The sequence below is a fragment of the Gossypium hirsutum genome, chromosome D10 (assembly GCF_007990345.1).
Source record: "Gossypium hirsutum isolate 1008001.06 chromosome D10, Gossypium_hirsutum_v2.1, whole genome shotgun sequence".
Classification (NCBI taxonomy): domain Eukaryota; kingdom Viridiplantae; phylum Streptophyta; class Magnoliopsida; order Malvales; family Malvaceae; genus Gossypium; species Gossypium hirsutum.
Genome location: NC_053446.1, coordinates 62,479,922 through 62,492,408, shown reverse-complemented (window position 1 = coordinate 62,492,408; position 12,487 = coordinate 62,479,922). Strand labels below are relative to the sequence as shown.

The following is a 12,487-nucleotide window of genomic DNA, read 5'->3' as shown; positions in this document are numbered from 1 at the left end:
AATATCACAAAGAAAAAAGAAATGAAAATAAAAAATATACAAATTTTTACGTAGAAACCCTATCGAAAAAAAAACCACAAGCAGATAAGAATAAAATTCACTATGTCAAATTCGAAATAATTACAATAGAAGTATATTATGTCTATTTATAGGCTTGTAAAATCATATTCTAATAGGACTGTAGTAAGATTAAAATATCTTGTGTAATCAATATCAAATAGATAGAGTTTAATAAGGTCTAAAAAACCTTATTCTAAAATAAAATAAAAGAAGTGTAGTTCTATAGGTATTTTACTTTTATTTTATTTTATCTCTGTATTTTATTTAAATAAGGATTCAGGTCACTTAATTATAATAAAAACAATTGTTTTTTTTTTAAATTCAAAATTTGTCTACTTCCCCAAAAATTATTATCATATAACATATAGGATAAAATCACGTAATCAACATAATACACATAGCATACTACATGTAGAAAACATACTAACTCAAAAACATTTTATATCTATACCGGGAACAATAAAATTGTTAGAATTTTTACATTGCAGAATGGGACTTGGTTTTTTTTTTTTTGAGAATTTGTGAAATTTTTTATATCCTTTAGTTTAAAAAAATTTGTTGAGTGTTGATTAGTGTCAGAATTTTTATGAGTGTAGTTTAAATTAAGTGTTAACAGGTTTTCTAAGTTAAATAATAATCTCAGTGGTGCTTAGCTGGATTAAAAGAATATCAATTAAAATAAAATTGGCCAAATGTAACTTTCTTTAAAATAATAAGCACGTACGCGGAATTGAAAGCCTCCTCTTTCTGCTTTCTAAACAAAGCTGCACCAAATTCTTGACCAATGTCTGCTATTTTAAACTTTGGAGCATGAACATATGAAAGACCTACTGCATTTTGACAGAGCACCGTTGTCTTCACTCATTCTAGTAAACACTGTAAGTGGGCTTAAGCTCTTTCAAATTTTCTTTTCTCAATTGGTTCTTCCACCTGATATGGATTAAAGGTTGAGAACAGCAGCTCGTACACGAAATGTTAGTCATCTATACAGTTTAATTCAAAGAGATGGAAATGTTTTGAGGTACGTTTGGTGAGATGGAGTTTGTCGAAACTCCCTTACACATTGCTGCAGAAGAAGGATACATTAGGTTTGCAATGGAAATGATGAACTTAAAGCCATCATTTTCTAGGAAGCTAAACCAACAAGGCTTGAGCCCACTTCACCTTGTTGTTAGACAAGGGCATAGAAGGGTGGTTCTACGTTTCTTGGAAATTGATAAAGATCTAGTTCGTGGAAAAGGAAAGAATGGTAAGACACCTTTGCACATCATAAGTGAAGTTGGAAACAATAATGGTCTGTTGGATAGATTCCTAAAGATGTAGGATGACAGAAATGCAAAATAAGGAAAAGAAAATGGTTTGATCGAAGCCTCTTCCATGTTCCACGGTAAAAGTGAACCATAGCTGCAAAACGAAGATAAGCACCTTTGAAAGTGGAAACCTCTCCACGTTTTATGCTTAAAGTGATCTGTAGCTTCAACATGAAGATAAGCACCTTTCGACTTGACTGGAAAAATACAAACCAATCCATTCTTATATAAAGGAAACCATTCTCCTCTTTCTTCCTCACACAAGGGAAGAAAAATTAATTCCTCTAAGTGGCCTTTAACCCTTTCAATTTTTTTCTCCTATTTTGAAATTGTTCCTTTGTTTCAAACATGGACCAAAGTTTCAGAACAATTTCTCGTTCGGGAGATGTCAGTGAATTGTACAGATTGATTCAAAGAGATGGAAATATTTTGAGGCACTTCGATGAAGTGGAGTTTATCGAGACTCCTTTACATGTAGCTGCAGATGCAGGGTGCATCGGGTTCGCAATGGAGATGATGAAGTTGAAGCCATCATTTGCTATGAAGCTAAACCAACAAGGTTTGAGCCCCATTCATCTTGCTTTGGAAAAGGGGCATAAAGAGATGGTGCTTCGTTTCCTAGAAATTGATAAAGATCTTGTTCGTGTCAGAGGGAAGAATGGTGAGACTCCGTTGCACTACATTTGTAAAGTTGGAAACCATGATAGTCTGTTGGAAAGATTTTTGAAGGCTAGTCCTGATTGTATCCGAGATGTTACAACTGAGAATCGCAATGCTTTGCATATTGCAACGGAAAACAACAGATTGGATGTTCTTCAGGTTTTAATTCGAACGCTTAAGAAAAATAACTATTATTGGGAAGAGCTAAATAGAATGGACGAACATGGCAACACTGCATTACACATAGCTGCTAGCAATAATCAAACCCAGGTTTGACTCATCCTCTTTAATAATTAAAATTAAATAGATTCTTTTGTACTCCACAACCATGATTAACTGATTGTAGTTCTTTTTATCTTAAACTGTCAATTAAACAGATGCTTAAACTACTATTAAGTTGCAAGGCTGATAAGCATGCCACCAATCAATCCGGTTTAACCGCACTGGATGTTGCAGAACAACATAATAAGAGAGAAAGCATCAGAATTCTGCGTGGTTGCTTTATTCCAGGAGTTTCAAACATTAAATCTAAGTGGGAGAAACAAATCGTCAAGTATGTGGCAAAAGCATCATCAATAATTTTTGACGATTTGGATAATATATCAAGCGATTACCGCAATGCCTTACTAGTAGTTTTAGGGCTGCTTCTAACTGGAACCTACCAAGCCACTCTTAGCCCACCTGGTGGTGTTTGGCAGGGTGACAACACCTCATGGAGTAAGAGATCAAAAGCACTCGGGAGATCAGTACTTGATCAATCTGAGTTTCTTCTTTTCTATATTCCAACCTATGTTGTCTTCATGGTAACCTTTTTCCTAATACTAGCCCTGCTTAAACCTTTTCCCCATGGTTTCAAGAAAACAATTCAAGTACTACTTGCTTTCTTCGCAATATGCTTCGACCAATCGATATCTTTCATAGCCCCAACTGATTTTGTACTTAAAGTTATGGAAGTATTTACGCTATTGTTTTTTGTTTTAACATTGGTCATGTTTTTTACTGATCGGGTGTCAAAACCCAGTGTTGCAATTTTGGGATGTTGGTTAACTCCTTCAGATTTGTTTGACTTTGTTAAAGGAATTCCTCCTGATGTTGACACACAATTTTTAAGATTAGCAATTGACGGATGCTGGTTATTTCTTTTCGTAAAGGATGATTTCTGGGAAGGAACCATTATAGTTATAGGATATTGTTCATACTGTATTATGTATGACGTCAGTTGGGAAGCTCCTCATGTAAAATTGGAAGTGGCACACTCTCTTATAGCCTTGGGATGTTGGTTTTTTCTGTATCTATGTAGATTTTGCTTCAGACAGTGTTGTCAACGTTGTTGCACTTAATCTTGCAAACTTTGTATTCCAATCCATTTGTATTATGCTTATTTATTATCCATGTTCTCTTTACATATTGGGAATAAAGTTTTTAATTTTAAAAAAAAAATCACATGAACCATGATGTTAGGTGAGATGGTAAGGGTCTCTCCCACCTTAATAAGTAATCGAGGGTTTAACTTTTGTTTTAAGTATGGAGCAGTTTTAAAACTCGTGTACAGCGTATACCCTTTTAATGAACCTACAGAATACTAGTGAGTTCCACTAAAACTAATCACCCTATGGCTTACCAATCATGCCTATACATGATTTAAGTTTTTTAAAAAAATAATTAAATTACATTAAGAGTTTGCAAGTTTCAACTCCTCATCTATTAATTATAGATTTATTTAGTCATGAAGTCAATCCACCAAAAGTACCATAAGTGAACTCTCTATTATATACAAATATACAATTATGAAAGCTACTAAATTAAACTTTTGTCCAATAATCTTATCATACGTGCCACCCTTATAGATATCAATGATCTCTTTATGTTAAATCTGTTAACGTAATTCGGTCCATTTGTATCTCATCACCGTTATATCTTCCACAGTTAAAATGATCATTATGCATTCTAATACTTATAAAATTTTTTGTCCCCCCAAAAAGACCCATGATCATGTTTCATTTTTCATAATTCATAAGTGAATAGCATTTACTCTTTTTATCAAGTTATGATCTCACTATTGTGAATAAATCCATGCGATACATAAGTCATTTATTCAATATATTGATGCTCTACCGATTACATTGAGAGTACCTATTTTCAATATATCAAAATACATGAATTATATAGACAGTCATTTATTTACACAAGATTTAGTTAAAGTACACCATAAACATAATAGATAAATATATCAATAAATAGATCTTTAGACCGTGAAAACTCTTAACCATGTAACTACTACCTTAAAAACGACATATTTTTTGTGTTTTTATATGTAACAGTCATGACGAAATAAATATTTAGTTAAAGAACATCATAATAATAAATATCTCTCATTTTTTCAACATAACACATTTTTTTCTTTCAACATAACAAAAAAAAATTTTTTAAGACCTCCACGTATGTTAAGTTGAAGTTGGAGTATATATAGTTGGTGATGCCGCCACATTTATAGTAGGCAACAATAGAAAATAATTTTAAATTATTTTGGATACAACATATGAAGTGGCGGCACCAACAAATTACAAAAAAATTTTATTCAATCTGGGTTCCTCCAAATAATGTGGTGGTAATTTTTTTTATTTCATTTTGGTGCCTCCAAATAATGTGCGGCACCACAAATATTAAAAAATATATTTTTTGTATAACTATGGAAATATCGTTAAAAATACCACATTTTATATTGATGCCAAGAAAAAAATAATGTTTTTTTTGTTCCTATAATTTTTGTAATGATGATGCAATGATCTTGGGGTGGTGTCGCCATTTGAGGTGGGGGAACCCACTTTTACTATAGAAACTAGGTTATTTTTCTAAATAATCTAGTATTAGGGTCATTTTCAAAAATGTTTAATTTTTTTAAGTCATTTATCTAAAATACCCTTGAGTCGAGTGTGGGGTGTCCGGTCGAGCCAATCTAATTTAGACAACAGTGGCCGATGCTTTTATTTTCATCACTACTATTTATGAAACACATTTGTATTTGAATAGGATAAAACAAAAATTAACTCTTAAATTCAATATTTTTTTTCAAATTGGTCCTAATCTTCTTTAGTTCAAATTAGACCCAATTTTGGATATGGTAGAACAATTTAGTAGTTTCCAACGTGTTTAAGAGGTGATGATACGACGTTTTGAGTTTGTGCCATAACATCACTCAATTATTTTAAAAAATTATATAAATTTCTATAAATAAATAAAAATTATAAAACTAGAAAATTATAAAAGAATATCTTTATAAGCTTTTTATTTTTTATATAAAAATTTAAAGTGATGACATGACATTCTTTCAAAGTATTGTGTCATTAACTTTTAATGGTGTTAAAAGTATTTAATTATTTGACGAAATCCATTATTTAGAATCAACAAGGAGCAACAGAAAAGAAAAGGATCAAGTTGAAAAAAAAATATTAAATTCAAGAATTAAATATCATTTTATCTCTATATGAATTTATGTACTCTTTGCTCAATTTTTATTGAGTTTAGTGGTGGGTTGGTATCGCTATTTTCAAAACTAGACTAATCGATTAGTCTTATTGCTTGCATCAAAAATTATTTGAGGTATCGGTTCGAATCAAATTTTTTATATTTTTAATATTTTTATTGATTTATTAAATTAAATCGGTTCGAGGTATCGTTCCTTCCACCTGATATGAATGAAAGGTTGAGTACAGCAGCTCGTACAGGAAATGTTAGTGATCTATACAGTTTAATTCAAAGAGATGGAAATGTTTTGAGGCACTTTGATGAAGTGGAGTTTGTCGAAACTCCCTTACACATTGCTGCAGAAGAAGGATGCATTAGGTTTGCAATAGAATTGATGAACTTAAAGCCATCATTTGCTAGGAAGCTAAACCATCAAGGTTTGAGCCCCATTCACCTTGCATTGAAAAAGGGTCATAAAGAGATGGTGCTTCGTTTCCTAGAAATTGATAAAGATCTCGTTCGTGTAAGAGGGAAGAATTGTGAGACTTTGTTGCACTATATTGGCAACCATCTTTGACTTTTCAAAGATATGGGTGTCAGGATATTGGCACCGAAAATCTAAGCATTTAAGGCACCAAAAATTGGATTGAAATTTGGCATGGAATAATTGCAATTTTGGTCCCTAATTGTATAGGGACTTTGCAAGTTAATCCTTGAACTTCAACTATAAATATGCCTAACTATTTCTCATTTTCAATATCCCACATATGCCATTCTCTACTTAAGGCATTGTTCTCTCTCCTTATTTGTAAATTTTCACTTGTATTTTGGAGTGAAATATATTTGGTAGTGCCCGAGGACGTAGGCAAAATTTGCTGAACCTCGTTAAAATAATAGTGTTCTTTATTGTTTATTTTGCATATTTTGCGAGTGTGATTGTAGTGATTTATTGTGCTATTAAATTACAATAGAGGGATATTTTGGCTAGGAAAGACCTGGTACTTAAGTGATCCTCGTGATCCACCTCTCTTTCCTGGGAATTGAACTTAGTGTGATTTTTTAGTACAATAATTTTACTCTTTTACATGCTTCCGCGCAACAATTGGTATCAGAGCTAGATTCGTACTTGAGGAATACGACCGTTTACAATACTATTTACGTATACGGTATTGTTCATCCATGGTACTATTCATGTTGATGGTACTGTTCACGTATACAATAGTTTGGGTTGAGGAGAAAAATGGCAGAGGCATCGTCATCAACAAAGACTACCATGACCAATGCAAAATTTGAAGTGGAGAAATTTGATGGTACCAATATTTTTGGTATGTGGCAATGTGAGATCCTGGATGTCTTATGTCAGCAAGAGTTGGATATAGCCCTTGAAGAAAAACCTGATAAGATGGATGACAAGGAGTGGGACAAGATCAATAGACAGACGTGTGGTACAATCCGCCTATGTTTGGCCAAAGAGCAAAAGTACTCTGTCATGAGGGAGACATCAGCAAAGAAGTTGTGGGATACACTGAAAGAAAAGTTTCTAACAAAAAGTCTTGAAAATAGGCTTTATATGAAAAAGAAACTTTATCGATTCACGTATGCACCCGGTATGTCGATGAATGACCATGTGAACTCATTCAATAAAATTTTAGCAGACTCGATAATTTTGGATGAGAAATTTGAAGATGAAAACAAGGCATTATTGTTTTTGAATTCTCTTCCTGATGAATATGATCATCTAACCACCACATTGCTTCATGGGAAGGATACGATCACATTTGATGCAGTCTGTAGTGCGTTGTATAGATCTGAGACTCGAAAGAAAGATAAAAGTGATAACAGAGATACAACTGTAAAAGTCTTAACAGTAAGAGGTCGTTTACACAGCAACAAACCTGGTAGAAGGGGTAAGTCCAAAAGGAAACCCGCCAAAGATGAATGTGCCTTTTGTCATGAGAAAGGGCATTGGAAAAAAAATTGTCCTAAGTTACAAAAGGGCAAGGCTATTTCTGATGCATGTGTAGCGGAGCATGATGAGGAGTCAGACTTTAGCTTGGTTGGCATGGCAATGACATGTCATACAGATGAGTGGATTTTGGATTCGGGATGTACTTACCATATGTGTCCTAATAAGGACTGGTTTTCTAATCTCAAAGAACTAGAAGGTGGAGTTGTTTTTATGGGCAATGACAGTGCTTGTAAGACAATGGAAGTAGGTAAAATCAAATTGAAGAATCACGACGACTCAATCCAAGTCCTGACAGATGTTCGCTATCTACCTAGCTTGAAGAAAATTCTCATCTCATTAGGGGCCCTAGAATCTAAAGGGCTCACAATCACTTTGAGAGATGGATTACTAAATGTAGTAGCTGGGGTATTGACGGTGATAAAAGACACTAGAAGAAATAACTTGTACTATTTAAATGGAAGTACAATTATTGGATCAACATCAACAGTTTCTGCAAAAGATACAAATTCAGAGGCTACCAGGTTATGGCATATGCGATTAGGACATGCTGGTGAAAAAGCTTTACAGACTTTGGCGCAGCAAGGCTTGTTGAAAGGTGTAAATTCTTGCAAATTGGAATTCTGTGAACATTGTGTTCTGTGCAAGCAGACAAGGGTAAAATTTGGTTCAGCAATTCACAATACGAAAGGAATTCAGGACTATGTTCATAGTGACGTGTAGGGACCTACCAAAGTGGCTTCTTTGGGAGGTATGCACTATTTTGTTACTTTTGTTGATGATTATTTAAGAAAAGTATGGGTGTATCTAATGAAAAGAAAAAGTGAAGTTTTGGATGCATTTCTAAAATGGAAGAAGATGGTGGAGATTCAGACTGGTCAAAAGGTCAAACGACTTCGATCAGACAATGGTACTGAGTACAAAAATGATCCATTTCTACAAGTATGTCAAGATGAGGGCATTGTGCGACACTTTACTGTTCGAGATACACCACAACAAAATGGGGTGGCAGAATGTATGAATCGAACTATACTAGAGAAAGTTCGATGTATGTTGTCCAATACTGGGTTAGGCAAGGAATTTTGGGCTGAGGTAGTTACATATGCGTGCCATCTAATTAACCGGTTACCATCAGCTGCAATAAATGGAAAAACTCCTATGGAGATGTGGACTGGTAAACCTGCTACTGATTATGATTCTTTACATGTTTTTTGTTCCACTGCATATTATCATGTAAAAGAATCTAAGTTAGACCCAAGAGCAAAGAAAGCATTATTCGTAGGTATAACTGGTGGAGTAAAAAGATACCGTCTCTGGTGTCCTAATACAAGAAAGATTGTTTTCAGTAGAGATGTGACTTTTGATGAATCAACCATGATAAAGTACAAGAATTCATAAAAGGATAACAAAACCAGTAGTACTTTGCAGCAAGTAGAGCTTGAAAAGGTTAATGATAAAGAAGTTTTGACCCAAGAACTTCTACAGCAACAAGATTCAATTGCATATAGGAGGCCAAGAAGAGAGATTCGTAAGCCTGCTCGCTTTGATGATATAGTGGCTTATGCACTTCCAATTGTAGATGATGATGTTCCTTCTACTTACACAGAAGCAATAAGTAACCCTAATGGTGTAAAGTGGAAGCAAGCTATGAATGAAGAAATGCAGTCTCTTCATAAAAATAGGAGTTGGGAGTTGGTGACACTGCCCAAGGGAAAGAAGGTTACGCCCAGAAAGAAGGAATAGACTACAATGAAGTGTTTTCTCCAATTGTGAGGCATTCGTCTATTCGGATTTTGCTAGCCTTGGTTGCGCAATATGACCTTGAACTAGTTCAGCTTGATATGAAGACGGTTTTTTTACACGGTGATTTGGAAGAGGAAATCTATATAACTCAGCCTGATGGATTCAAGGTTGCTGATAAAGAAAATTGGCTTTACAAACTGACAAGTCACTTTATGGATTGAAACAATCTCCGAGGCAGTGGTACAAGCGATTTGATCAGTTCATGAAAGGGTAAAGGTACACAAGAAGTAAATTTGATCATTGCGTGTATTTTCAGAAGCTACAAGTAGGAGCTTTCATATACTTGCTCTTATATGTTGATGATATACTGATAGCATCTAAGAGCAAAGTTGAGATTGAGAAATTGAAGACTCAACTCAATCTTGAGTTTGAAATGAAAGATCTAGGTGAAGCTAAGAAGATTCTTGGTATGGAAATATGTAGAGATAGAGCTCATGGCAGAGTTAGTTTGTCTTAGAAGCAGTATTTGAAGAAAGTACTACAGCAGTTTGGCATGAACGAGCAGACAAAACCAGTAAGTACAGCATTGGCTTCTCATTTCAAGCTTTCTGCACAACTATCTCCTTCGACGAATACGGAACGAGAATACATGTTACAGGTTCTATATTCTAATGCAGTGGGTAGCTTGATGTATGCAATGGTGTGTACAAGACCCGACATTTCACAGGCTGTTAGTATAGTAAGCAGGTATATGCATAATCCTGGAAAAGGACATTGGCAAGCTGTGAAATGGATTCTACTGTATATTTTGAAGACCGTAGATGTTGGATTACTGTTCAAGCAGGATACTACACTTGGTAAATGTGTTATTGGGTACGTTGATTCTGACTATGCCGGTGATTTGGACAAACGAAGATCAACCACCGATTATGTGTTTACACTTGCTGGAGGACCAATAAGTTGGAAGTCTACACTGCAGTCTACAATTGCGTTGTCAACCACAGAAGCCGAATACATGGCTATAACAGAGGCTATAAAGGAAGTTATTTGGTTACAAGGTATGGTTAAAACTTTGGGATTGGTTCAGGAGCATATTAATGTGTATTGTGATAGTCAAAGTGCTATTCATTTAGCAAAGAATCAAGCCTATCATGCACGTACAAAGCATATCGACGTACGATTCCATTTTGTGCAAGAAATTATTGATAAGGGGAAAATTCGTCTTCAGAAGATTAAGACTGCAGATAATCCCATAGATATGATGACCAAGGTGGTAACAATAATCAAGTTCGAACATTGTTTGAACTTGATCAATATTCTGCAAGTTTAACAGTTGAAGAAGGCACTACCAAGTATTGTTGTCAAAGATAGAAAGAATTGTATGAAGATAGGATTATCCTAATCAAATCTTCAAGGTGGAGATTATTGGCAACCATCTTTAACTTTTCAAAGATATGGGTGTCAGGATATTGGCACCGAAAATCTAAGCATTTAAGGCACCGAAAACTGGGTTGAAATTTGGCATAGAATAATTGCAATTTTGGTCCCTAATTGTATAGGGACTTTGCAAGTTAATCCTTGAACTTCAACTATAAATAAGCCTAACTATTTCTCATTTTCAATATCCCACATATGCCATTCTCTACTTAAGGCATTGTTCTCTTTCCTTATTTGTAAATTTTCACTTGTATTTTGGAGTGAAATATATTTGGTAGTGCCCGAGGACGTAGGCAAAATTTGCTGAACCTCGTTAAAATCCTAGTGTTCTTTATTGTTTATTTTGCATATTTTGCGAGTGTGATTGTAGCGATTTATTGTGCTATTAAATTACGATAGAGGGATATTCTGGCTAGAAAAGACCTGGTGCTTAAGTGATCCTTGTGATCCACCTCTCTTCCCTGAGAATTGAACTTAGTGTGATTTTTTAGTACAATAATTTTACTCTTTTACATGCTTCTGCGCAACACACTACATTAGTAAAGTTGGAAACCATGATAGTTTGTAGGACAGATTTTTGAAGGCTTGTCCTGATTGTATCTGAGATGTTACAACTGAGAATCGTAATGCTTTGCATATTGCAACGGAAAACAACAAATTGGATGTTTTTCAGGTTTTAATCCGAACGCTTAAGAAGAATAACTATTATTGGGAAGAGGTAAACAGAAAGGACGAAGATGGCAACACTGCATTACACATAGCTGCTAGCAATAATCAAACCCAGGTTTGACTTAACCGCTTTAATAATTAATATTAAATAGATTCTTTTGTACTCCACAGCCATGATTAACTGATTGTAGTTCTTTTTATCTTAAACTGTCAATTAAACAGATGCTTAAACTACTATTAAGTTGCAAGGCTGATAAGCATGCCACCAATCAATCCGGTTTAACCGCACTGGATGTTGCAGAACAACATAATAAGAGAGAAAGCGTCAGAATTCTGCGTGGTTGCTTTAGTCCAGGAGTTTCAAACATTAAATCTAAGTGGGAGAAACAAATCGTCAAGTATGTGGCAAAAGCATCATCAATAATTTTTGACGATTTGGATAATATATCAAGCGATTACCGCAATGCCTTACTAGTAGTTTTTGGGTTGCTTCTAACTGGAACCTACCAAGCTACTCTTAGCCCACCTGGTGGTGTTTGGCAGGGTGACAACACCTCATGGAGGAAGAGATCAAAAGCACTCGGGAGATCAGTACTTGATCAATCTGAGTTTCTTCTTTTCTATATTCCAACCTATGTTGTGTTCATGGTAACCTTTTTCCTAACACTAGCCCTACTTAGGCCTTTTCCCCATGGTTTCAAGAAAACAATTCAAGTACTACTTGTTTTCTTCGCAATATGCTTCCACCAATCAATATCTTCGATAACCCCAAATGGATTTGCATATGCAGTTATACGAGTTTTTCGCTATTGTTTTTTGTTTTAACATTGGTCATGTTTTATAGTGATCGGGTGTCAAAATAAAGTGTTGCAATTTTGGGATGTTGGTTAACTCCTTCAGATTTGTTTTAATTTGTTAAAGTAATTCCTACTGAGGTTGGCTTCATGTTGTTAAGATTAGCAATTGACGGATGCTGGTTATTTCTTTTCATAAAGGATGATTTCTGGGAAGGAACCATTATAGTTATAGGATATTGTTTATACTATATTATGTATGATATCTGTAAGGAAGCTCCTCATGTGACGTTAGAAGTGGCACAATATCTTATCCCCTTGGGATGTTGGTTTTTTCTTTATCTATGTAGATTTTGCTTCAAACAGTGTTGTCAACGTTGTAG

The 12,487-nt window shown here is 34.6% G+C and overlaps 2 protein-coding genes across 2 annotated transcripts; both read left to right on the top strand.

The window, feature by feature from the left end:
- Positions 1 to 1,351: 1,351 nt before the first annotated feature.
- Positions 1,352 to 3,470, top strand: LOC107930715 (ankyrin repeat-containing protein BDA1). The gene is made up of 2 exons (XM_016862422.2): positions 1,352 to 2,300; positions 2,408 to 3,470. The coding sequence occupies exons 1-2, from the start codon at positions 1,719 to 1,721 to the stop codon at positions 3,368 to 3,370; spliced, it is 1,545 nt and encodes a 514-aa protein (XP_016717911.1). The 5' UTR covers positions 1,352 to 1,718; the 3' UTR covers positions 3,371 to 3,470.
- Positions 3,471 to 5,721: 2,251 nt separating this feature from the next.
- LOC107930702 (ankyrin repeat-containing protein BDA1-like) lies at positions 5,722 to 12,487 on the top strand. Its single transcript, XM_041102022.1, has 4 exons — positions 5,722 to 6,018; positions 11,315 to 11,425; positions 11,533 to 11,958; positions 12,455 to 12,487. Exons 1-4 carry the CDS (start codon positions 5,722 to 5,724, stop codon positions 12,485 to 12,487), a joined length of 867 nt encoding a protein of 288 aa, XP_040957956.1.